Source organism: Odontesthes bonariensis, chromosome 17 (genome assembly GCF_027942865.1).
Source record: "Odontesthes bonariensis isolate fOdoBon6 chromosome 17, fOdoBon6.hap1, whole genome shotgun sequence".
Lineage (NCBI taxonomy): Eukaryota > Metazoa > Chordata > Actinopteri > Atheriniformes > Atherinopsidae > Odontesthes > Odontesthes bonariensis.
Window position 1 is genome coordinate 36976805 of NC_134522.1, and position 24947 is coordinate 37001751.

The 24947-nt window shown below is 52.2% G+C and overlaps 1 protein-coding gene across 4 annotated transcripts in view; it reads right to left on the minus strand.

Moving 5' to 3' along the window:
- mipol1 (mirror-image polydactyly 1) overlaps nucleotides 1–18489 on the minus strand; it is a 129557-nt gene extending 111068 nt beyond the window's left edge. Inside the window, exons 1-2 of one of the 4 annotated variants that reach the window (XM_075448532.1) lie at nucleotides 18141–18489; nucleotides 6537–6628 (exon numbers count right to left, since the gene is read on the minus strand). In XM_075448532.1, the coding sequence (XP_075304647.1) occupies nucleotides 6537–6628; nucleotides 18141–18301 (253 nt within the window). In that variant the 5' untranslated portion in view covers nucleotides 18302–18489. Of the gene's footprint in view, nucleotides 1–6536; nucleotides 6629–6815; nucleotides 6944–6970; nucleotides 7259–18140 lie in introns of those variants that run through there. The other 3 variants (XM_075448531.1, XM_075448534.1, XM_075448533.1) reach the window with 3 other exon arrangements.
- Between the last annotated feature and the right edge of the window lie 6458 nt (nucleotides 18490–24947).

Genomic DNA, 24947 nt, shown 5'->3' on the forward strand with positions numbered 1-24947 from the left:
GAGAGGAAGCAGGAAGAGGAAGCAGGGAGAGGAAGCAGGAAGAGGAAGCAGAGAGAGGAAGCAGGAAGAGGAAGCAGAGAGAGGAAGCAGAGAGAGGAAGCAGGAAGAGGAAGCAGAGAGAGGAAGCAGAGAGAGGAAGCAGAGAGAGGAAGCAGAGAGAGGAAGCAGGAAGAGGAAGCAGGGAGAGGAAGCAGGAAGAGGAAGCAGAGAGAGGAAGCAGAGAGAGGAAGCAGAGAGGGGAAGCAGAGAGGGGAAGCAGGAAGAGGAAGCAGAGAGAGGAAGCAGGAGGAGGAAGCAGAGAGAGGAAGCAGAGAGAGGAAGCAGGAAGAGGAAGCAGGAAGAGGAAGCAGAGAGAGGAAGCAGAGAGAGGAAGCAGGAAGAGGAAGCAGAGAGAGGAAGCAGGAGGAGGAAGCAGGAAGAGGAAGCAGGAAGAGGAAGCAGGAAGAGGAAGCAGAGAGAGGAAGCAGGAAGAGGAAGCAGGAAGAGGAAGCAGGAAGAGGAAGCAGAAAGAGGAAGCAGAGAGAGGAAGCAGAGAGAGGAAGCAGAGAGAGGAAGCAGGAAGAGGAAGCAGGGAGAGGAAGCAGGAAGAGGAAGCAGAGAGAGGAAGCAGAGAGAGGAAGCAGAGAGATGAAGCAGGGAGAGGAGGCAGGGAGAGGAAGCAGAGAGAGGAAGCAGAGAGAGGAAGCAGAGAGAGGAAGCAGGGAGAGGAAGCAGGGAGAGGAAGCAGAGAGAGGAAGCAGAGAGAGGAAGCAGAGAGAGGAGGCAGGGAGAGGAGGCAGGGAGAGGAAGCAGGAAGAGGAAGCAGGAAGAGGAAGCAGGAAGAGGAAGCAGAGAGAGGAGGCAGGGAGAGGAGGCAGGGAGAGGAGGCAGGGAGAGGAAGCAGGGAGAGGAGGCAGGGAGAGGAGGCAGGGAGAGGAAGCAGGGAGAGGAAGCAGGGAGAGGAGGCAGGGAGAGGAAGCAGGGAGAGGAAGCAGGGAGAGGAGGCAGGGAGAGGAGGCAGGGAGAGGAGGCAGGGAGAGGAAGCAGGGAGAGGAAGCAGGGAGAGGAGGCAGGGAGAGGAAGCAGGGAGAGGAAGCAGGGAGAGGAGGCAGGGATAGGAAGCAGGGAAAGGAGGCAGGGAGAGGAGGCAGGGAGAGGAGGCAGGGAGAGGAGGCAGGGAGAGGAAGCAGGGAGAGGAGGCAGGGAGAGGAAGCAGGGAGAGGAAGCAGGGAGAGGATGCAGGGAGAGGAGGCAGGGAGAGGAGGCAGGGAGAGGAATCAGGGAGAGGAGGCAGGGAGGAAGCAGGGAGAGGAGGCAGGGAGAGGAGGCAGGGAGGAGGCAGGGAGAGGAGGCAGGGAGAGGAGGCAGGGAGAGGAGGCAGGGAGAGGAGGCAGGGAGGAGGCAGGGAGGAGGCAGGGAGAGGAGGCAGGGAGAGGAAGCAGGGAGAGGAGGCAGGGAGAGGAAGCAGGGAGAGGAAGCAGGGAGAGGAGGCAGGGAGAGGAAGCAGGGAGAGGAAGCAGGGAGAGGACGCAGGGAGAGGAGGCAGGGAGAGGAAGCAAGGAGAGGAAGCAGGGAGAGGAAGCAGGGAGAGGAATCAGGGAGAGGGGGCAGGGAGAGGAAGCAGGGAGAGGAAGCAGGGAGAGGAAGCAGGGAGAGGAATCAGGAAGAGGGGGCAGGGAGAGGAGGCAGGGAGAGGAGGCAGGGAGAGGAAGCAGGGAGAGGAAGCAGGGAGGAGGCAGGGAGAGGAGGCAGGGAGAGGAGGCAGGGAGAGGAAGCAGGGAGAGGAAGCAGGGAGAGGAGGCAGGGAGAGGAGGCAGGGAGAGGAGGCAGGGAGAGGAGGCAGGGAGAGGAAGCAGGGAGAGGAGGCAGGGAGAGGAGGCAGGGAGAGGAAGCAGGGAGGAGGCAGGGAGAGGAGGCAGGGAGAGGAGGCAGGGAGGAGGCAGGGAGAGGAAGCAGGGAGAGGAGGCAGGGAGAGGAAGCAGGGAGAGGAGGCAGGGAGAGGAGGCAGGGAGGAGGCAGGGAGAGGAAGCAGGGAGAGGAATCAGGGAGAGGAGGCAGGGAGAGGAGGCAGGGAGAGGAAGCAGGGAGGAGGCAGGGAGAGGAGGCAGGGAGAGGAGGCAGGGAGGAGGCAGGGAGAGGAAGCAGGGAGAGGAGGCAGGGAGAGGAAGCAGGGAGAGGAGGCAGGGAGAGGAGGCAGGGAGGAGGCAGGGAGAGGAAGCAGGGAGAGGAATCAGGGAGAGGAGGCAGGGAGAGGAGGCAGGGAGAGGAAGCAGGGAGAGGAAGCAGGGAGAGGAAGCAGGGAGAGGAAGCAGGGAGAGGAAGCAGGGAGTGGAAGCAGGGAGAGAAAGCAGGGAGAGGAGGCAGGGAGAGGAGTCAGGGAGAGGAGGCAGGGAGAGGAGGCAGGGAGAGGAAGCAGGGAGAGGAGGCAGGGAGAGGAGGCAGGGAGAGGAAGCAGGGAGAGGAGGCAGGGAGATGAGGCAGGGAGAGGAGGCAGGGAGGAGGCAGGGAGAGGAGGCAGGGAGAGGAAGCAGGGAGAGGAGGCAGGGAGGAGGCAGGGATAGGAGGCAGGGAGAGGAAGCAGGGAGAGGAGGCAGGGAGAGGAGGCAGGGAGGAGGCAGGGAGAGGAAGCAGGGAGAGGAGGCAGGGAGAGGAGGCAGGGAGGAGGCAGGGAGAGGAGGCAGGGAGGGGAGGCAAGGAGAGGAGGCAGGGAGAGGAGGCAGGGAGAGGAGGCAGGGAGAGGAAGCAGGGAGAGGAAGCAGGGAGAGGAGGCAGGGAGAGGAGGCAGGGAGGAGGCAGGGAGAGGAGGCAGGGAGAGGAAGCAGGGAGAGGAGGCAGGGAGAGGAGGCAGGGAGGAGGCAGGGAGAGGAAGCAGGGAGAGGAGGCAGGGAGAGGAGGCAGGGAGAGGAGGCAGGGAGGAGGCAGGGAGAGGAGGCAGGGAGGGGAGGCAAGGAGAGGAGGCAGGGAGAGGAGGCAGGGAGAGGAGGCAGGGAGAGGAAGCAGGGAGAGGAAGCAGGGAGAGGAGGCAGGGAGGAGGCAGGGATAGGAGGCAGGGAGAGGAAGCAGGGAGAGGAGGCAGGGAGAGGAGGCAGGGAGGAGGCAGGGAGAGGAGGCAGGGAGGGGAGGCAAGGAGAGGAGGCAGGGAGAGGAGGCAGGGAGAGGAGGCAGGGAGAGGAAGCAGGGAGAGGAAGCAGGGAGAGGAGGCAGGGAGGAGGCAGGGATAGGAGGCAGGGAGAGGAAGCAGGGAGAGGAGGCAGGGAGAGGAAGCAGGGAGAGGAGGCAGGGAGAGGAGGCAGGGAGAGGAAGCAGGGAGAGGAGGCAGGGAGAGGAGGCAGGGAGGAGGCAGGGAGAGGAGGCAGGGAGGGGAGGCAAGGAGAGGAGGCAGGGAGAGGAGGCAGGGAGAGGAGGCAGGGAGAGGAAGCAGGGAGAGGAAGCAGGGAGAGGAGGCAGGGAGAGGAGGCAGGGAGAGGAGGCAGGGAGAGGAAGCAGGGAGAGGAGGCAGGGAGAGGAGGCAGGGAGGAGGCAGGGAGAGGAAGCAGGGAGAGGAGGCAGGGAGGAGGCAGGGAGAGGAGGCAGGGAGGGGAGGCAAGGAGAGGAGGCAGGGAGAGGAGGCAGGGAGAGGAGGCAGGGAGAGGAAGCAGGGAGAGGAAGCAGGGAGAGGAGGCAGGGAGAGGAGGCAGGGAGAGGAGGCAGGGAGAGGAAGCAGGGAGAGGAGGCAGGGAGAGGAGGCAGGGAGAGGAGGCAGGGAGAGGAGGCAGGGAGAGGAAGCAGGAAGAGGAAGCAGGGAGAGGAAGCAGGAAGAGGAGGCAGGGAGAGGAAGCAGGAGGAGGAAGCAGAGAGAGGAGGCAGGGAGAGGAGGCAGGGAGAGGAGGCAGGGAGAGGAAGCAGGGAGAGGAGGCAGGGAGAGGAGGCAGGGAGAGGAGGCAGGGAGAGGAAGCAGGGAGAGGAGGCAGGGAGGAGGCAGGGAGAGGAAGCAGGGAGAGGAGGCAGGGAGAGGAAGCAGGGAGAGGAGGCAGGGAGAGGAGGCAGGGAGAGGAGGCAGGGAGGAGGCAGGGAGAGGAGGCAGGGAGAGGAGGCAGGGAGAGGAGGCAGGGAGAGGAAGCAAGGAGAGGAAGCAGGGAGGAGGCAGGGAGAGGAAGCAGGGAGAGGAGGCAGGGAGAGGAGGCAGGGAGAGGAGGCAGGGAGAGGAAGCAGGGAGAGGAAGCAGGGAGAGGAGGCAGGGAGAGGAGGCAGGGAGAGGAGGCAGGGAGAGGAGGCAGGGAGAGGAAGCAGGGAGAGGAGGCAGGGAGAGGAGGCAGGGAGAGGAGGCAGGGAGGAGGCAGGGAGAGGAGGCAGGGAGAGGAGGCAGGGAGGAGGCAGGGAGAGGAGGCAGGGAGAGGAAGCAGGGAGAGGAGGCAGGGAGAGGAAGCAAGGAGAGGAAGCAGGGAGGAGGCAGGGAGAGGAAGCAGGGAGAGGAGGCAGGGAGAGGAGGCAGGGAGAGGAGGCAGGGAGAGGAAGCAGGGAGAGGAAGCAGGGAGAGGAGGCAGGGAGAGGAGGCAGGGAGAGGAGGCAGGGAGAGGAAGCAGGGAGAGGAGGCAGGGAGGAGGCAGGGAGAGGAGGCAGGGAGAGGAAGCAGGGAGAGGAGGCAGGGAGAGGAGGCAGGGAGAGGAAGCAGGGAGAGGAGGCAGGGAGAGGAGGCAGGGAGAGGAAGCAGGGAGAGGAAGCAGGGAGAGGAGGCAGGGAGAGGAGGCAGGGAGAGGAAGCAGGGAGAGGAAGCAGGGAGAGGAGGCAGGGAGAGGAGGCAGGGAGAGGAGGCAGGGAGAGGAAGCAGGGAGAGGAGGCAGGGAGGAGGCAGGGAGAGGAGGCAGGGAGAGGAAGCAGGGAGAGGAGGCAGGGAGAGGAAGCAGGGAGAGGAGGCAGGGAGAGGAGGCAGGGAGAGGAGGCAGGGAGGAGGCAGGGAGAGGAGGCAGGGAGAGGAAGCAGGGAGAGGAGGCAGGGAGAGGAAGCAAGGAGAGGAAGCAGGGAGAGGAGGCAGGGAGAGGAGGCAGGGAGAGGAGGCAGGGAGAGGAAGCAGGGAGAGGAGGCAGGGAGAGGAGGCAGGGAGAGGAAGCAGGGAGAGGAGGCAGGGAGAGGAGGCAGGGAGAGGAGGCAGGGAGAGGAAGCAGGGAGAGGAGGCAGGGAGAGGAGGCAGGGAGAGGAGGCAGGGAGAGGAAGCAGGGAGAGGAGGCAGGGAGAGGAAGCAGGGAGAGGAAGCAGGGAGAGGAGGCAGGGAGAGGAGGCAGGGAGAGGAGGCAGGGAGAGGAGGCAGGGAGGAGGCAGGGAGAGGAGGCAGGGAGAGGAGGCAGGGAGAGGAGGCAGGGAGAGGAGGCAGGGAGAGGAGGCAGGGAGGAGGCAGGGAGAGGAAGCAGGGAGAGGAGGCAGGGAGAGGAAGCAGGGAGAGGAGGCGGGGAGAGGAGGCGGGGAGAGGAAGCAGGGAGAGGAGGCAGGGAGAGGAGGCAGGGAGAGGAAGCAGGGAGAGGAAGCAGGGAGAGGAGGCAGGGAGAGGAGGCAGGGAGAGGAGGCAGGGAGAGGAAGCAGGGAGAGGAGGCAGGGAGAGGAGGCAGGGAGAGGAAGCAGGGAGAGGAGGCAGGGAGAGGAAGCAGGGAGAGGAAGCAGGGAGAGGAGGCAGGGAGAGGAGGCAGGGAGAGGAGGCAGGGAGAGGAGGCAGGGAGGAGGCAGGGAGAGGAGGCAGGGAGAGGAAGCAGGGGGAGGAGGCAGGGAGAGGAGGCAGGGAGAGGAGGCAGGGAGGAGGCAGGGAGAGGAGGCAGGGAGAGGAGGCAGGGAGAGGAGGCAGGGAGAGGAGGCAGGGAGAGGAGGCAGGGAGGAGGCAGGGAGAGGAAGCAGGGAGAGGAGGCAGGGAGAGGAGGCAGGGAGAGGAAGCAGGGAGAGGACGCAGGGAGAGGAGGCAGGGAGAGGAGGCAGGGAGAGGAGGCAGGGAGAGGAAGCAGGGAGAGGAGGCAGGGAGAGGAGGCAGGGAGAGGAGGCAGGGAGAGGAAGCAGGGAGAGGAGGCAGGGAGAGGAAGCAGGGAGAGGAAGCAGGGAGAGGAGGCAGGGAGAGGAGGCAGGGAGAGGAGGCAGGGAGGAGGCAGGGAGAGGAAGCAGAGAGGGGAAGCAGGAAGAGGAAGCAGAGAGAGGAAGCAGGGAGAGGAGGCAGGGAGGAGGCAGGGAGAGGAGGCAGGGAGGAGGCAGGGAGAGGAGGCAGGGAGGAGGCAGGGAGAGGAGGCAGATGTAGCTGATCCAACAGCGACGCGTGGCTGCTGCAGTCTGAAACAGCAGCAGCACGTTGGTGGGGAAAGGAACTCAGTGCCCCCAAATGGACAAACTGACTTATTACCTCTGCTCCTGAAACCTGTGTGTTCTGACTGTTGCAATAGCATTTCACACAAAGATTTCAATCTTAAACTGCATTTGTGTTGTCATGGAGACATGGAGAGACAGTAGTCCAGCTGTATGTATGCAGTGGTACTCTGGTGTTTTTACTCTCCTCTCTGCAGTGTTTTTACCCTCTCTGCAGTGTTTTACCCTCTCTGTAGTTTGTTTACCTGTGTACATGTCCACCAGAGAGTCCTGGAGGTCTTTGCTGGGGGTCCATGAGGGTCCACCGACTCTCTGTGGGCTCTCCAAGCTGCTCTGCCTGTAAACACAAAGCACATGTTCCCGTTAGGCTGCTGCCAGCACACCTGGGCTCTCAGAGCCCCACACTTCAGCTGACACAGTTAGCTCAGGTTAGCTCAAGCGGTTCACAGGTGGTCATGTGACCTCCTCCGCTCACATCCCTGAAGACCCCCAAATCTGGCCCACGTATTTAGAAAGCAGCCTACCAGCACGGTCTGAAGCGGAGCAGCTGTGTGGTAACAGAAACACTCTGAACACTCACAGGTCAAACTGGTTCCGTTTCCAGACAGACCAGTTCAACTGAAAAAAAGACCAGTAACCTCAGAGGAACCTGTGGAACCGAGCTGCTCGCCACACACACCTGATCACATGACATGTGGTCACATGGTTCAGCTGCGTACGGGCCGTTACCTCGCTGACAGACCCCTCTGTGCCACTCTAAGCCAGAGTGTTCCACGTGTTCCACACCCAGTTTAAAGTAGAAAACAGCTGATGACAGCACAGAGCTGTGACTGCTGCATAAGACCAGTTACAGATGCATGCTGGGAGATGAAGGAAACACCTTCAGCTCTGCTGTGGCTGCTGCCCACAGACAGGAGGCAGCACAGACCAGTTACAGATGCATGCTGGGAGATGAAGGAACCACCTTCAGCTCTGCCTGTGGCTGCTGCCCACAGACAGGAGGCAGCACAGACCAGTTACAGATGCATGCTGGGAGATGAAGGAAACACTTTCAGCTCTGCCTGTGGCTGCTGCCCACAGACAGGAGGCAGCACAGACCAGTTACAGATGCATGCTGGGAGATGAAGGAAACACCTTCAGCTCTGCTGTGGCTGCTGCCCACAGACAGGAGGCAGCACAGACCAGTTACAGATGCATGCTGGGAGATTAAGGAAACACCTTCAGCTCTGCTGTGGCTGCTGCCCACAGACAGGAGGCAGCACAGACCAGTTACAGTTGCATGCTGGGAGATGAAGGAAACACCTTCAGCTCTGCTGTGGCTGCTGCCCACAGACAGGAGGCAGCACAGACCAGTTACAGATGCATGCTGGGAGATGAAGGAAACACCTTCAGCTCTGCTGTGGCTGCTGCCCACAGACAGGAGGCAGCACAGACCAGTTACAGTTGCATGCTGGGAGATGAAGGAAACACCTTCAGCTCTGCTGTGGCTGCTGCCCACAGACAGGAGGCAGCACAGACCAGTTACAGTTGCATGCTGGGAGATTAAGGAAACACCTTCAGCTCTGCTGTGGCTGCTGCCCACAGACAGGAGGCAGCACAGACCAGTTACAGATGCATGCTGGGAGATGAAGGAAACACCTTCAGCTCTGCTGTGGCTGCTGCCCACAGACAGGAGGCAGCACAGACCAGTTACAGATGCATGCTGGGAGATGAAGGAAACACCTTCAGCTCTGCTGTGGCTGCTGCCCACAGACAGGAGGCAGCACAGACCAGTTACAGATGCATGCTGGGAGATTAAGGAAACACCTTCAGCTCTGCTGTGGCTGCTGCCCACAGACAGGAGGCAGCACAGACCAGTTACAGTTGCATGCTGGGAGATTAAGGAAACACCTTCAGCTCTGCTGTGGCTGCTGCCCACAGACAGGAGGCAGCACAGACCAGTTACAGATGCATGCTGGGAGATGAAGGAAACACCTTCAGCTCTGCTGTGGCTGCTGCCCACAGACAGGAGGCAGCACAGACCAGTTACAGTTGCATGCTGGGAGATTAAGGAAACACCTTCAGCTCTGCTGTGGCTGCTGCCCACAGACAGGAGGCAGCACAGACCAGTTACAGATGCATGCTGGGAGATGAAGGAAACACCTTCAGCTCTGCTGTGGCTGCTGCCCACAGACAGGAGGCAGCACAGACCAGTTACAGTTGCATGCTGGGAGATTAAGGAAACACCTTCAGCTCTGCTGTGGCTGCTGCCCACAGACAGGAGGCAGCACAGACCAGTTACAGTTGCATGCTGGGAGATTAAGGAAACACCTTCAGCTCTGCCTGTGGCTGCTGCCCACAGACAGGAGGCCTCTCCGGCTCTTACTTCAGTTGCTGCTGCAGCTCACAGATCTTCCTCTTGGCCCTCTGCAGTGCTAACTGAACATCCACAGACCTGCTGCCCAAACTGCTCACTGCCATCCCCACAGCTTCAGCTCCCGGACACACATCTGACCCGTCCCTGAGAGCCGCCACCCTCTAGCTCAGAGGAGGAGCCCAGCTCACTCTGAACCTTCAGCAGGTAGAATATTGATGAGCTCACAGGATCAGGTGACTCATCAACTCTCAGGTGACTCAAGCATTGGGCCCAGTCCAAAGAATGAACTCCCAACCACCTTTCTTAGGCTCTTTGCCTCCACCTCCACGGAAAGCATGGGGGGCTTAAGGGAAGATGGGAGGAGACTTCTTTAAGGACGTTTCTGCAGCTGTTCAAGAAATATTCCAGCCAAACTTCTTTGTTTCATGTAATCACTGTTACACAGAGGCTATCTGCTGTATGAGAGATAATATATAGCACTTTATTTTCAAGGGTTAGTCACAGGCTGCTTCCCCTCCCATCTTCATATTTATCCACACCGATCACATCAGGAAGGTTACAGCTGCAAGGAATTGTGGGGCAGAATTATTTCCTGTTAGCTGAAGGACGTGATAAAGGAAAGCTCTGTTCATGAGAGTTTACAGGATTCACACATCAGATCAGCGTGGTCCAGCTCAGTTAGGAAGGCTCCGGACCTGATGGACCTGTTGGTCCTGTTGGTCCTGTTGGTCCTCTTGGACCTGTGGGACCTGTAGGTCTTGTTGGTCCTCTTGGTCCTGTGGGACCTGTGGGACCTGTTGGACCTGTTGGTCCTGTTGGACAAGTTGGACCTGTAGGACCTGTAGGACCTGTAGGACCTGTTGGTCCTGTTGGTCCTGTAGGACCTGTAGGACCTGTTGGTCCTGTTGGACCTCTTGGACCTGTGGGACCTGTAGGTCCTGTTGGTCCTCTTGGACCTGTGGGACCTGTTGGTCCTCTTGGACAAGTTGGACCTGTAGGACCTGTAGGACCTGTTGGTCCTGTTGGTCCTGTAGGACCTGTTGGACCTGTTGGTCCTGTTGGTCCTGTAGGTCCTGTAGGACCTGTAGGACCTGTTGGTCCTGTAGGTCCTGTTGGACCTGTAGGACCTGTTGGTCCTGTAGGACCTGTAGGTCCTGTTGGACCTGTTGGACCTGTAGGACCTGTTGGTCCTGTAGGTCCTGTAGGACCTGTAGGACCTGTTGGACCTGATGGACCTGTAGGTCCTGTTGGACCTGTAGGACCTGTTGGTCCTGTAGGTCCTGTAGGACCTGTAGGACCTGTTGGTCCTGTTGGTCCTGTAGGACCTGTTGGTCCTGTAGGTCCTGTAGGACCTGTAAGACCTGTAGGACCTGTTGGTCCTGTAGGACCTGTAGGACCTGTTGGACCTGTAGGACCTGTTGGTCCTGTAGGACCTGTTGGACCTGTTGGTCCTGTAGGACCTGTTGGTCCTGTAGGTCCTGTAGGACCTGTAGGACCTGTAGGACCTGTAGGACCTGTTGGTCCTGTAGGACCTGTAGGACCTGTAGGACCTGTAGGACCTGTTGGACCTGTAGGACCTGTTGGTCCTGTAGGTCCTGTAGGACCTGTAGGACCTGTTGGTCCTGTAGGACCTGTAGGACCTGTTGGTCCTACAGGTCCTGTTGGACCTGTTGGACCTCTTGGACCCCGGCTGCTGTCTGCAGGATGGTCACAGACCGCCATGCACTCAGTTTGTGATGTCACAGCATGAAAGCTGTTCTGAGGCTGACCCCCTGAACATTAAAGATGACAGAGGAACGACAGATTCATTGATCACTTGTGTTTATTGATGACTGCGTGAACAGTGATGGTCATTCCCTCTGCTGCCTCTCAGCGTCCTTCAGCAGTTTGTCCAGCAGCGTCACGTCCACTCCATGCTTCATGACAAACTGCCCGTTCAGGTGGAACACGGGTATGTCCCATCTGTACCTGTCCCACCACAGCCTGTTCTCTGGAAGACTGATGTCCACCTGCTGCAGGGTGAACTGAGGACACACACACACACACACACATCACTCTGAGGCGGCACCATGACCACACACACACACACATCACTCTGAGGCGGCACCATGACCACACACACACACACACACACACACATCACTCTGAGGCGGTGCCATGACCACACACACACACATCACTCTGAGGCGGTGCCATGACCACACACACACACACACACACACACACACACATCACTCTGAGGCGGTGCCATGACCACACACACACACATCACTCTGAGGCGGTGCCATGACCACACACACACACACACACACACACACACACATCACTCTGAGGCGGTGCCATGACCACACACACACACACACACACACACACACACACATCACTCTGAGGCGGTGCCATGACCACACACACACACACATCACTCTGAGGCGGCACCATGACCACACACACACACACACACACACACACACACACATCACTCTGAGGCGGTGCCATGACCACACACACACACATCACTCTGAGGCGGTGCCATGACCACACACACACACACACACACACACACACACACACACATCACTCTGAGGCGGTGCCATGACCACACACACACACATCACTCTGAGGCGGTGCCATGACCCCACACACTAAGTCAGGCCTCTGTTATTGCAAACAGGGAGAACACAAGTTTCCCGTTTTCACATCCAAATGAAAAAACAGATTTGTCACATGCAGAATCTCTGGAGCGGCACCACTGCAGTTCCTTATGTACATGCCATAGGCTGGAGGGCATGGATGTAGTTCAGGAAGTGCCTGTCCTGGGGTAAAGAGCTGAGGGAGGCTGCCTCTCTACACATCTAAACGTGGACACATATGAGCGTTTAACACGGAGCGTGTATCTCACCCTGTGCTTGAACGGCTGCAGCACTTCTTTAGCTTCATCACACAGAGGACACGGATCCTACAGAGACACACAGCAGCTGGGATGTGACACTTCATACAGTTCATACAGTCTGCAGCCCGGCAGAGCGATGCTACATCACGCCACACCGGCTGGAACACGCATGCTGCCTCTGAGCGAGCTGCGAGGTCAGCGTGATGGAACAGCTCAGTGTGGCTTTGGAAGTGTGGGAGCTTCTGAGGGCGTTACCTTGGTGAACAGAGTGAGAGTGGGCAAAGCTTTGGTGGAAAACAGCCTGAGAAGCTGCACAGCTGAAGGTCGAGCTGAAGGTCGACATGAAGTCTTCAGAGCAAACATTTCATCTGAGAACACAAACACAGACAGTTACTGACGCCCAGCAGGAAGCAGGAAACAGGAACCAGGAAGAAGCCAGCAGGAAGCAGCCAGCAGGAAACAGGAAGCAGGAAGCAGCCAGCAGGAAACAGGAAGCAGGAAGCAGGAAGTGTAGCGACCTGACGTGAGTGCTTACCCGATGTGAGTACTCCGGATATCCGGGCGCGTATTTGGCGCGTATTTACGACAGTTTTACCTCAGCTACTTAATTTGAGTAGCACAGACCTAGTTGAGTAGGAGGAGAGAATCTGTGGTCAGACTCCTGACAGGTCTGACTCCTGACAGAAGATGGAAGGCTCTCAGTTTTATGAGAATGTAAAAACGTTTTTAGAGACGGGGCAAGTTTTGCCCCTCTGGGGGAAGGAGGAAAGATGGAAGGTTCGCCGCGCATCGAAAAACTTTGTACTGAAAGGTAAGCCCAATTTCATCACATTCCGACTTGACATTTTTTTCAATCTTACTCGAGATATAAATAATAAACTTGATTTATGTCAGCAATTATAGGCCTACCTATCCGCTTGCTCGGAAGCGGAGGCGCATTTATTGCTGTCATTAATCATGTTATTACATTTTGTTGTTTTACTCTGTTTTGTCAGAATGTCAATGTTTGTCAGAACTGTCGCTTGATGCTGACTAGCACTTATAAAGGCAGCGTTCACGACAGCGAGCCAAGGAGATGATGTGCGATCAAGACTTTTTTGTTGTTTTACTCTATTGTTTTGTCAGAATGTCAGTGTGGAATTCACTTGATGCTGACTAGCACTTGGCAGCGAGCCAAGGAGATGATTTGCGATCAGGACTTAACCTCACGTAGCCTTATCAAAAAGTCTAAATTCGTTAGGCCTATAATTTTTCTTGTTTTAATAGATCGTCGCATATTTTATGTCGGACCAAAGCGGCAGTACATGCGGCTGGTGGTGACCAGTGACGCGGAAAAAACTGCCGTCCTTAACGAGTGCCACAATCTCCCTGGGTCTGGCAACCACAGAGGTGTAAGGGGTACTAGAAACAAAACTATTGCTGGCTATTTCTGGGACGGCCAGGCAAAGGACGTCGAGAACTGGGTAAGTAAGAAGCCTACTTTTATTCAGAATTTTATTCATATCATCTTGTATGCCTAGTTCCTCATTGTGTCTGATTTTGTCGTCACACGCAGTAAAAATGTGAGTGGAAAGAAGTCTCCTATGTGTTGTTATTATTTGTCTAAGGTGAGATGCTGCCACAAGTGTCAGCTCAATGACCCCATCCAAACGGATGCCCCAGCCCTGCATCCCATAAAGGTAGCGAGTTTTTATTCAATTCAAGCAGGCGGTTTGCATTCTTTCAAGAAAAAACATACACAATGTGTGTTACTTTTATGTATCCATCTGCAAAATGTAGGTGACATAAATATGAGGCATTTTTGTCAGGTTACAGATCCCTGGACCGTCATCGGGCTGGACCTTGTTGGTCCACTGAAGGAAACGGAAAGAGGACATAAGTACATCATGTCCATGACCGACCTGTACAGTAAGTGGGTTGCTGCCGCCCCTCTTCCTTTATGAACCCACCACAAACTTGATCCAACCAGTCAGCTGATTGTAAGACAAGTACACAGGTGTACTGGTTACCCGGATAAGTTACCTCTGTTGGAAGGAAAGACTGAAGTGTGTGTGCGCACACCTGACCCTTTACTGTCCATTTGTGTGTACTTCTTCCTCTCGGACCGGTGATCCCTCATTCAACCTGGTGACTGAAAAGGATCCTGTGGAGGACCACGTGAGGGAGGCCGAGAACATGCCAATGGTAAGCAAATTGGCATGAAACTACAATAGTCCACAATGTATCAATGTGAAGCTATAGTTCCCCTGCGCCCTGCCCCGTTGTGTACAAAGTGTTTTTAGGGGTCAGGGGTCTGTTTTATTTGCTGTGCTTTTATGGTTATGGTATGCTTTTAATATGGTTGCATGATACCTCTACATTGCGAACTTTGTGCTGTAAACATCTGTGTGCTGTGATTACTGTGTAGAGGTGTGCAATTATTTATTTCCTTTGTTTGCAGTTTGTTTATTTTCTTGTTTGTGTTGGTTTTCTTTGTTTGCTGTGCCTTGATTGCTGTGTTTTTTTCCCCTTTGTTTGGAGTTTGTTTATTTTCTTATTTGTTTTAGTTTTCTTCGTTTGCTGTGCAGGAAGTTCGCAATGTAGTTGTTTCGTTTTTCCAATTACTGTCCACCTCTTAGTGTTCATCATCTCCTGTTCTGGCAGGCCTACATTGGCTGCCTGTCTCCTATAGAACTGACTTTAAGATTCTGCTAACAGTGTTTAAAGCATTACACGGTCTTGCTCCCTGTTACATCTCTGACGTGCTCTCTTTTTATGCCCCTGCCCCTAACCCTAGTGACTGTCTCAATGTATACCTCTACATTGTGAACACAGTCCACTGCTATGCAGTAAGATCATGTACTAACTTCTGTGTTGGTTTTCTTTGTTGGCTGTGCTTCAAGTTCGCATGTGTACTATACATGTTAATATCAGAGTAGCACTGTGCTTTTATTACTCGCCTGCCCTCTCTGCAACTCTGCACATTTAGAATGTTTTATACAAGAAGAAGAAAATAAAGGAAAGTATATGTTTTGCAACAACTGTGTCCTCAAGTTCTTTCAAACCTGCAGGGGAAATTGTTTGTGTACAGCAGCCCTAGTGATGCCTCACCCTTAATGAGACTGGCGTAGTCAAAGTTTTGACCTGTGTAACATCCCCTGGTTACACATGCACCAGGTTTTCATAAATTAGACACTTGTTGATACTTAACGGTTAGTGGAATTTCAAATAGCGTTAATTTTTTTTTTTTTTGTAGCATACAGAAGTAAAGACAGATTGCCCCCAAAAATGTCAGGTGGCACAACAACAGAAAATTGTCTTTGGTGTGGCTCCGGTCTCTCACAGACATTAGACGGTGCCCAGGTACCTAAAAACTTCCACGTGCTCCACTGTCTGCCCTTGGATGGAGTGGCTGGAACAGAGAGTGAGTGTGTGTGTGTGTATATATTTTTTTTATTATTTTTATTTTTATTTTTTTTTTTGTCATTCACCAATGTATGCAAAAGTAATCATATAAAACCAGTTAGTCTACTGTTTATGTCCCCTTAATTTTGAAATGAAAATGGTTTTTTTTGTTTTTTTTACTACTATATTTCAATATTGACTATGCGCATTCAGCTCTTGGTTGGTCTTGTGCTTGACTCCCAACATAGATTAGTGTAATCCTAAAGTTTTAAAACAATGGTGTTTATAAGACTTTCAGTCCAGTCTGCTTGACAGCGCGTGTGTAGTGGTAATGAAGAATCATTCACGGCAGAGAACAGGTAGGCTAATGGTAGACAATAGCACCAAACGGCGTCGTACTAATCTTATATTGTTATTGTTTTGTGTCAACCGTGAGTCGCGCATGAGCACACCGTTGTGCAGTACTTCTGCACAACGGTGTGCTCATGCACGACTCACATCGGGTAGCAGTGGTACCGCAAAGCATTCGTGATGTTCGAAAAGCACATTTGGGCATGTAAATACTCGCCCGGATATCCGGAGTACTCACATCCGGTAAGCACTCGCGTTGGGTTGCTACAGGAAGCAGCAAGCAGGAAGCAGGAAGCAGCCAGCAGGAAGCAGGAAACAGGAAGCAGGAAGCAGCCAGCAGGAAGCAGGAAACAGGAAGCAGCCAGCAGGAAGCAGCCAGCAGGAAGCAGCAAGCAGGAAGCAGGAAGCAGCCAGCAGGAAGCAGCCAGCAGGAAGCAGCCAGCAGGAAGCAGCAAGCAGGAAGCAGGAAGCAGGAAGCAGGAAGCAGCCAGCAGGAAGCAGCCAGCAGGAAACAGGAAGCAGCCAGCCAGCAGGAAGCAGCCAGCAGGAAACAGGAAGCAGCCAGCCAGCAGGAAGCAGCCAGCAGGAAACAGGAAGCAGGCAGCCAGCCAGCAGGAAGCAGCCAGCAGGAAACAGGAAGCAGCCAGCCAGCAGGAAGCAGCCAGCAGGAAACAGGAAGCAGGCAGCCAGCCAGCAGGAAGCAGCCAGCAGGAAACAGGAAGCAGCCAGCAGGAAGCAGCCAGCAGGAAGCAGCCAGCAGGAAGCAGGAAGCAGCCAGCAGGAAGCAGCCAGCAGGAAGCAGTCAGCAAGAAGCAGTCAGCAAGAAGCAGTCAGCAGGAAGCAGGAAGCAGCAAGCAGGAAGCAGGAAGCAGCCAGCCTCCTCCTCACTGGCCAATCAGGTGCAGGAGCCCGCCACACACACTTCTACAGTGATAGAACCCAGCTGGTGCCGGGCCACAGACAGAATCCGACCTGACAGCAGACAGGACGCTGCTGCCTTCAGCCAGCAGGATGGACACTGCTGCCTTCAGCCAGCAGGATGGAAGCTGCTGCTTTCAGCCAGCAGGGTGGACGCTGCTGCTTTCAGCCAGCAGGATGGAAGCTGCTGCTTTCAGCCAGCAGGGTGGAAGCTGCTGCTTTCAGCCAGCAGGGTGGAAGCTGCTGCTTTCAGCCAGCAGGGTGGAAGCTGCTGCCTTCAGCCAGCAGGGTGGACACTGCTGCTTTCAGCCAGCAGGATGGAAGCTGCTGCCTTCAGCCAGCAGGATGGAAGCTGCTGCCTTCAGCCAGCAGGGTGGACGCTGCTGCTTTCAGCCAGCAGGATGGAAGCTGCTGCTTTCAGCCAGCAGGGTGGACGCTGCTGCTTTCAGCCAGCAGGGTGGACGCTGCTGCTTTCAGCCAGCAGGGTGGAAGCTGCTGCTTTCAGCCAGCAGGATGGACGCTGCTGCTTTCAGCCAGCAGGATGGACGCTGCTGCTTTCAGCCAGCAGGGTGGACGCTGCTGCTTTCAGCCAGCAGGGTGGACGCTGCTGCCTTCAGCCAGCAGGGTGGACGCTGCTGCTTTCAGCCAGCAGGGTGGACGCTGCTGCCTTCAGCCAGCAGGGTGGACGCTGCTGCCTTCAGCCAGCAGGGTGGACGCTGCTGCTTTCAGCCAGCAGGGTGGAAGCTGCTGCTTTCAGCCAGCAGGGTGGACGCTGCTGCCTTCAGCCAGCAGGGTGGACGCTGCTGCTTTCAGCCAGCAGGGTGGACGCTGCTGCCTTCAGCCAGCAGGGTGGACGCTGCTGCTTTCAGCCAGCAGGTGGACGCTGCTGCTTTCAGCCAGCAGACAGGACGCTACTGCCTTCAGCCAGCAGGTGGACGCTGCTGCTTTCAGCCAGCAGACAGGACGCTGCTGCTTTCAGCCAGCAGACAGGACGCTGCTGCTTTCAGCCAGCAGGGTGGACGCTGCTGCTTTCAGCCAGCAGGATGGAAGCTGCTGCTTTCAGCCAGCAGGGTGGAAGCTGCATCCCTGAATGTGAGAACATGTGAAAACTCCAGTGGTGACCTGAAGTTAAAACTGGGGACATTTCCAGTTCAGGGCTCACATATCAGGTGTTTTGATCTGATAAAGAAGGAGCAGGAGGAAATGTGAGAAGCTCCCAGCATCCACCACCACTCACTTAGTGTTGCAGACCACACACATTCCTTACATCCTCCCTCACTACACACAGCTGCATTTCTGTTTGACAAGTACAGCTCCCATCAAGTGCTTTAAAGAAAATGTGCATCTGGTATGCAAAGCTGCATGTTTTCAGAGAAAGTCCTGCTTCTCTACTCATGGAAGCAGAACCACAGATCTTCCTTTTCTGTTGGAGGGTAACAGCAGCGGCCTTAAGTTCTTAAGGAACACAGCTAACATGGTTCCTCATGTTAGATTCATCAGAAAATACAGAAAGCAGTTTTCCCCTGCCATGTGACCCCAAACACCAGGCTAACATGAGGACAACCTCCCCAGGACACATCTTTCTGGAGAACTGTGAGCTGTGCTGGTCCACAGAGCCCGGCACCTTTCACCCATCTGTCCATCATGACATCACACAGCTCAAAACAACCAAGTCGGTGTTCCGCTCTGAAGCCACCAGCTCCCCCTGCTGGACAGAGCGGGTACCGCAGCAGCCAGCAGCATGTCCACCCGTGGAAAACAGGAGCTCAGCCCACGGGGAGCACGGACACGCGTCTACAACACAACTGTCTCACTGTCAGAGTGAAACTGTCTCACTGTGTCCCCGCTTTACTCATGTGGATGTGCTCACAGATTCCGGCGCAGCCTGCTAGCTCAGACTCTTCAGAACCGAGTCCGGTTCGACACAGTCCAGGACAGCCGTAAACTCACCAGCTCCTGACGTGCAGTCCCGGTTCTGTCTCAGAGGAAACCCAACTCAGTCCTTTGGTGCCACAGGTTACTTTTATTCCGAGTCTGAAATAAGTTTTCAGCTGACCCACTTCTTCTTCTTCTTCTTCTTCTTCTTCTGCTCTAAAGGCAGCAGCCGGCATCCTCAGAGCCTCACTGCTGCCACTCTGTGGAAGCAGCTCCTCGGTACCTTTAGTTCAGTTCTTGTTAGAAAGCCCATATTTCTTAACAACCCCCTTTCCCACCGCTCACACCACACATTATTCAGGGTCAGAATGTTCTCTTTTGAGGTGATGACAGAAGATGTTGCAGTAATCTTTCTCAGACAGAGATTGGGTTTTGGTCACAGACACAGAATGATATCAGGAAGTATAAGAGGATCTCACAAGCTGCTGTCGTTGGGAATTCTGAGTATGCTGCCGTGTGATATGTTCCTATGTTGTTCCTGTTAATAAACTCCCCAAAAGGTGAGTGTGACTGCTCTTTTCTCCACAACATAAAGGTGATTTGATCCGGTTTGAGTGTGTTCATTTATGCTTGTGTGTGTGAAATCCTGCCGTTGTGGATCTGAAAAAGGTCTTTTGTGTGAAAAATAAAGGTTCCAACTCAGTCCATCCCTTGACTCTCTTCATTCCCTTTTTACTGCTTGTTATATGAGTAAAGCACACACATAGATTTAGTACATACAGCCTAATATACATACTCTGCCTCCCATTCTACTTTTAGAAACTCTGGGAACCACAAGTAAACCTGCAGTCTGAGAGCAAAGTGCTCTGTTGTTTTTTAGGGGGTTGTGGCATGTGGTGGGGTGTGGCGGTGCTTTTCCCCTGTTGGGGGCAGCTTGGGTTGGCCTGGGTGATGGTGGGTCTCAGGCCCAGGATGCTGCGACTATTGTAACTGCGTGGTTGTTTTATTTTTTTTTCCTTTTTCTTTTCTTTATTTGTAGGGGCCCTCTGGGAGTGGGGCAGATGGGTGCCTTCTGGGTGCACAGTAGCTCCCCGAACACTGTCGCTGCGGGCCCCGGACCTGATGGACATCAGGCCCTCCCACCCTGTGGCAGGTGCCAGGGAACAGGGGTGCCTATGGCGGCCAGTCTCTGGCTGCCCTCTCCGGGGAGCCTCTCTCCTCCCAGTCTTCTACTTCCTCATACCCTTCTCCCATCTGACTCCTGTACACAGCACACACTCACACACATAGGGTTTTGAGGTCGTGTGTGTTCTGTGGGGTGTCGTGGATGGGACCATGTAGGTGGTCCCCTTTTCTGCACTCTGCAGCCCCCCGCCCCTGTTTTAATTACACCTTACTCAGGTCACACGGATCGAGACCTGAGTACGAGCAGCGGTAAGCGGAAAGGCGGGGGTGTTATACTGTTCTTTAATCAGAGACGGGTAAACCCCCGCTATGTGACCGTTAAGGAGAGGGTTTGTTGTCCAGACATCGAACTGCTGTCAGTTGGTTTCCGTGCGTTCTATGCACCCAGAGAGTTCCCATACACAGTCGTCATTGTTGTTTACATTCCACCGAGGGCGGCACCTACAACGGTGTGTGACGTCATCCATGACGCCGTTGCTAGGATACAGACCCAGCATCCTGAGGCATTCATTGCAATCCCAGGAGATTTCAACCACGTCTCTCTATCCTCCTGCCTGACTGGCTTTGTACAGTATGTGGACTGTCCAACACGTGGAGAAAGGACATTAGATCTGTTCTATGCTAACGTGAAGGAGGCTTACAGGACAGTGTCTCTTCCACCACTGGGTAGATCTGATCACAGCATGGTCTATCTACAACCCACATACAGACCGTGTGTACAAAGACTTCCTGTTACTACCAGATCTTTCAGGAAGTGGTCACCAGAGGCGTGTGATGCATTGAGAGACTGCTTTGATGTCACAGACTGGGCTGTACTGCTGGAGGAAGAAGAAATGGACATGGACATGGACAGGAGGGTCAGCACCATCACAGACTACATTAACTTCTGTAGGGACACTGTGATTCCAGTCAGGACTGTAAGGTGCTATCCAAATAACAAACCATGGATCACCAGTGATATCAAAGACCTCCTGAAGAAAAAGAGGGCGTTCCAGAATGGGGATAGAGAAAGGCGGAGGAGTGTACAACAGGAGCTTAAAAAGACACTACGTGGGGCGGTCGGTGGCGTAGTGGGTTAAGCAGCCGCCCCATGTACAGAGACTACAGTCCTCGCTGCAGCTGGCCCCGGTTCCAATCCTGCACCGAGCAGCCCTTTGCTGCGTGTCTTTCCCCTCTCTCTGCCCCCTGCTTCCTGTCTCTCTCCAACTGTCCTCTCATTAAAGGCATAAAAAGCCTAAAAAAATACTTTAAAAAAAAAGACATTACATCGAGCTAAGGTGGAGTACAAGAAAAAAGGTGGAGAGACAGCTGGAGAACAATAACACCAAGGAGGTGTGGAGTATGGAAGCAAATCGTAATCAAAATTCAAATTCAAATGCATTATCAGAAATGCTTTTTCATTTTAAGAATGTGGCTGCATTATTTGACTCATAAATAAAATTACTAATCAATCATCCTATTGCATTTCAATTTTCTTCTTCAAGACTGCACATTCTATGCCATAATCAAAAAGAAAACAAAGCGGACATTGCTTTTTCGTTTTCCTGGTCTGCATGCAAAATACTGCCCACAATTCGATAACGAAAAAGCAATCTGAGCCGAGCTCCAAGATGGCGCTGTAATCGGTCGCAGCCACGAGAACAGCTATCGGACAATTTTAATTTAATATGTAAGAACCTGTCTTATTGACTGAATTCCGGCCTATCTGACTAACACAGAGACCATCTTCAATTGAAACAAACTTTTTGACGTTATTAAGGGAAGTTTACGTTTGTTATGGCGAATTCCGGTGTCAAGAGAAAGCCTCCGCGCAAAATGGACACTGGAGCTAACATTCTTCTTGATGTTGAAGACCTCCACAACTATGCTAACGGCAAAGGCGCGATTGAACTGATGAGTGAGGACTTTCCCTCTGAGCCCTTAACGCCGGAGAAACCTCCAGTTAAAAGGGGAAAAAATGAAATGGCTGCTGAAGATATAAGTGGCACTTTGTCACAGTTGATAAACTCGAGATCGGACGAATTGAAGAGAATAGTGGAAGATAACACTGCTCACATAACTAGCCTGAGGGGAGATGTGGAAGCGATTTGCCAGCAAATGGGTGAAGTGAAGAACAAAGTAGACCAACTAGATGCTGCTTTTGAGGGGGAAAAGGAACGTGTTGGCAAGCTGGAGTCACGTATCACAGAGCTGGAAAGGTACTCAAGACGGTGGAATCTGAAGCTACACGGGGTAACCGAACAACTGGAAGACAAAAATGTGCGTCAAGAAGTCATCCGTATCTGCCAGAAGGTGGCACCAGAGGAAGGCGAACGTCTCCCTCATACCATTGATTTCGTGCATCGCCTTGGAGAGAAGAAGGAGAATGGCCGCAGAAGCATCATCCTGCAATTCTGCTCACGAGTGGCGAGAGATGCTGTGTGGGTAGCAGCAAAGGGGTGTGCCTTCCTTCAAGAAAACAACCTGCGCTTCGCGGAGGATCTCTGCAAAGCTGACAGGGAGTCGAGGAAAGCGTTGTGGCCGTTCGTGGAAAAAGCCAGGAAGAAGGGGAAAAAAGCCTACTTTGTAGGCGGCCGTGCCTTCATTGAAAAAAAGGAAATGACTCTGCAGGGAGGTATCATGCCATAATGCTGTCTCCAACAGGTGATTGTTCACTGACTGAACGTTAACTGTTTACACAAAGTTTTGCGGGCCTATATGTTGGCGCCTTTATGGTTCTTACTTTAAAAAAAAAAAAAGAAGGGTTGATACGATGCTGTTCTCAGGGCATCTCACCAAGTTACTAGTTCCAACTTTGAAGCTGTACTTACCAGTTTATTTTTTTGTTCTGCATTTACTATTTCTCTTTCTATAGTCTCTCTCAACGCCAGGGGTTTAAGAGACAATTTGAAAGCGTTATTTTTATTTGCAAAACAATGCAACACGGATTTTTGTTTTTTTCAGGAAACACATTCTGTAGGTGATGACGTGCCTTTTTGGAAATCACAGTGGGGCAATGAAGCATACTTTTCACATGCATCCACACGTTCTGCAGGTGTCTGCACCCTTAAAAATAAATTCACGCAAAGTGTACTGCATACAGATACAGATAAAAATGGTCACTATGTATGCACAGTCATTAACATTCATAACGTTTTTCTCATAATAATTAACATATATGGTTACAACACAGTAAATGGTAACAACAGTCTTCTTACTGAGGTAGAAAGTAGGATACTTCACTGGCTGTCTAAATTTCCTAATGCTCATCTACTTTTAGGCGGTGACTTTAATATTACTATGGACAACACAGTTGACAGATGGCCACCAGGCTCCCAGACCAATTCCAGTGCAGCATTAGGATCTCTAATGCAAAGGTTTGATTTAATAGATTTATGGCGAGAACATTTTCCTACTGACATATTGTTTACATGGAGTAATGCATCCAAATCTAGACAATCACGAATTGATTTTTGGTTAATATCTAGTAATCTCAAAAGCAGCACAAAAACAGAGATTCTCCCGTCCGCTCTCACTGATCATAAGGGCATTAAGATTCACATTTCTCTTCTCCCAAGTTCAAACAGCCCAAGAAGCTCATATTGGAAAATGAATAGCTCTGTTCTGAGTCACATATGTGTTAAGGCAAGGGCTAAGGAACTTATCCAGATCTTTTGGAATGAGGCTGTAGTAGAAGGAAGGTATGGAATGAAATGGGAACTGTTTAAATTTGAGGTTGGGCAGTTTTTCAGAAGTTACTGTAGTTCTCTTGCTAAAGCAAAAAGAATTGAAGAAGAAAATATAATAGGAAAAATTACCACCTTATCCTCTATATGCCCTGATAAACTTACTCCTGAAGACAAAGAGACTTTGTTTGAATACCAAGGTAAAATTGATAATCTATATAAAACTAAAGCTGAAGGGGCTTTTGTAAGATCTAGAAGGCGCTGGTTGGAGGAAGGGGAGCAAAATTCCGCATATTTTTTCAGGTTAGAAAAATCTCAGTCTGTTTACAACACTATACATCAACTTAGAATAAGGGATACAGTCTGCGATGATGCGAAACAGATAGCAAACTTTTGCTCTAACTTCTATAAAAATTTATACAGTTCTCAATATTGTGAAGAAAGTGCCAACTCATTCCTGAATTCATTAGATGTTAACCCAATAAGCAAGACTGACAAAGAACTTTGTGATTGTCCTATTACTATTAAGGAAATTATTGATTCAATAAAAAGCCTAAGAATTAACAAATCACCTGGTGCAGACGGTGTCACCTCTGAGTTTTATAAAGCCTTTTGTAAAGAATTAGCCCCCTTTCTATTACAAGTGTTTAAAGAAAGTATCTCTGAGGGCACTCTCCCACCAACCTTAACACAAGGCTTAATTACTCTATTACCAAAACCAAAAAAAGACCATTTAATGATAGAAAACTGGCGCCCTATTAGCCTACTGAACACTGATTACAAAATCCTAGCTATTATATTAGCCAAAAGGATAAAATTCACATTGCTTGACATTACAGACGAAACTCAATCAGGTTTTATGGAAAGTAGGCACATCTCTAATAATATTCGATTAGTACTTGATATACTCGATTATCCAGATTATATTCAAAATGACAGTTTTATACTATTTTTGGATTTTTACAAGGCCTTTGACTCAGTTGAACACGAATTTATTTTTAAAACACTTCAGAAATTTGGTTTTGGTGACTTTTTTTGTAAAGCAATAAGAACCTTATATTGTAATGGTAATAGTTCAATTAAATTAAAGAATGGTTCATCCCCCAGGTTTGAACAAAAATGTGGCATTCGGCAGGGGTGCCCGATTTCCCCTTACTTATTTTTGCTATGTACCCAATTATTGGCTAATCATATAAAGAACAGTGGTCTAAAGGGAATGTCTGTGCTAGATAGAGAGATCATTATAAGTCAACTGGCTGATGACACTACACTGTTTTTAAATGACTCATCACAGGTCTCTGTTGCATTAGACATTATTCAGGTTTTTTCTTTAGCATCAGGTCTACATTTGAATGTGAACAAATGTGAACTGATGGCAGTCAAAGGTTGTAATATTGCGTCTATTTCCAATATACCAGTAAAAGAGCAAGTTACCTACTTGGGTATAGTTATAACTAAGGATCAGAATCTCAGGTGTTGCGTCAACTTTAACCCTGTAATTGATAAAACAAAAAAAAAGTTTAATATGTGGCTCCAAAGAGATTTGTCAGTGAAGGGTAGGACTCTACTTTCAAAAGCTGAAGGCATATCCAGATTGACATATGCTGCGATAGCATTGGGTGTGGATACCAAAATGTGTAAAAGCATTGACCAGTTACTATTGAATTTTATTTGGAAAAACAGAACACATTATGTTAAAAAATCTGTTATGATGAATGACTACAACAAGGGTGGGCTCAAATTTATTGACTTCAGTACGCTAAATAACACTTTTAAAGTTAACTGGATTAAAAACCATTTAAAAGAACCTGCTTCAATATGGAATTTTATCTCTAGTCATGTGTTTTCTCAGTTGGGTGGTTTAAAGTTTATTCTGCTTTGTAATTATAATGTTGACAGGCTTCCTGTTTCTCTTTCAAACTTTCATAAGCAAGCTCTTTTGTCTTGGTCTCTTCTTTACAAGCACAATTTTTCTCCAAATACTTACTTTATCTGGAATAATAGGGATATATGTTACAAAAAGAAATCTATA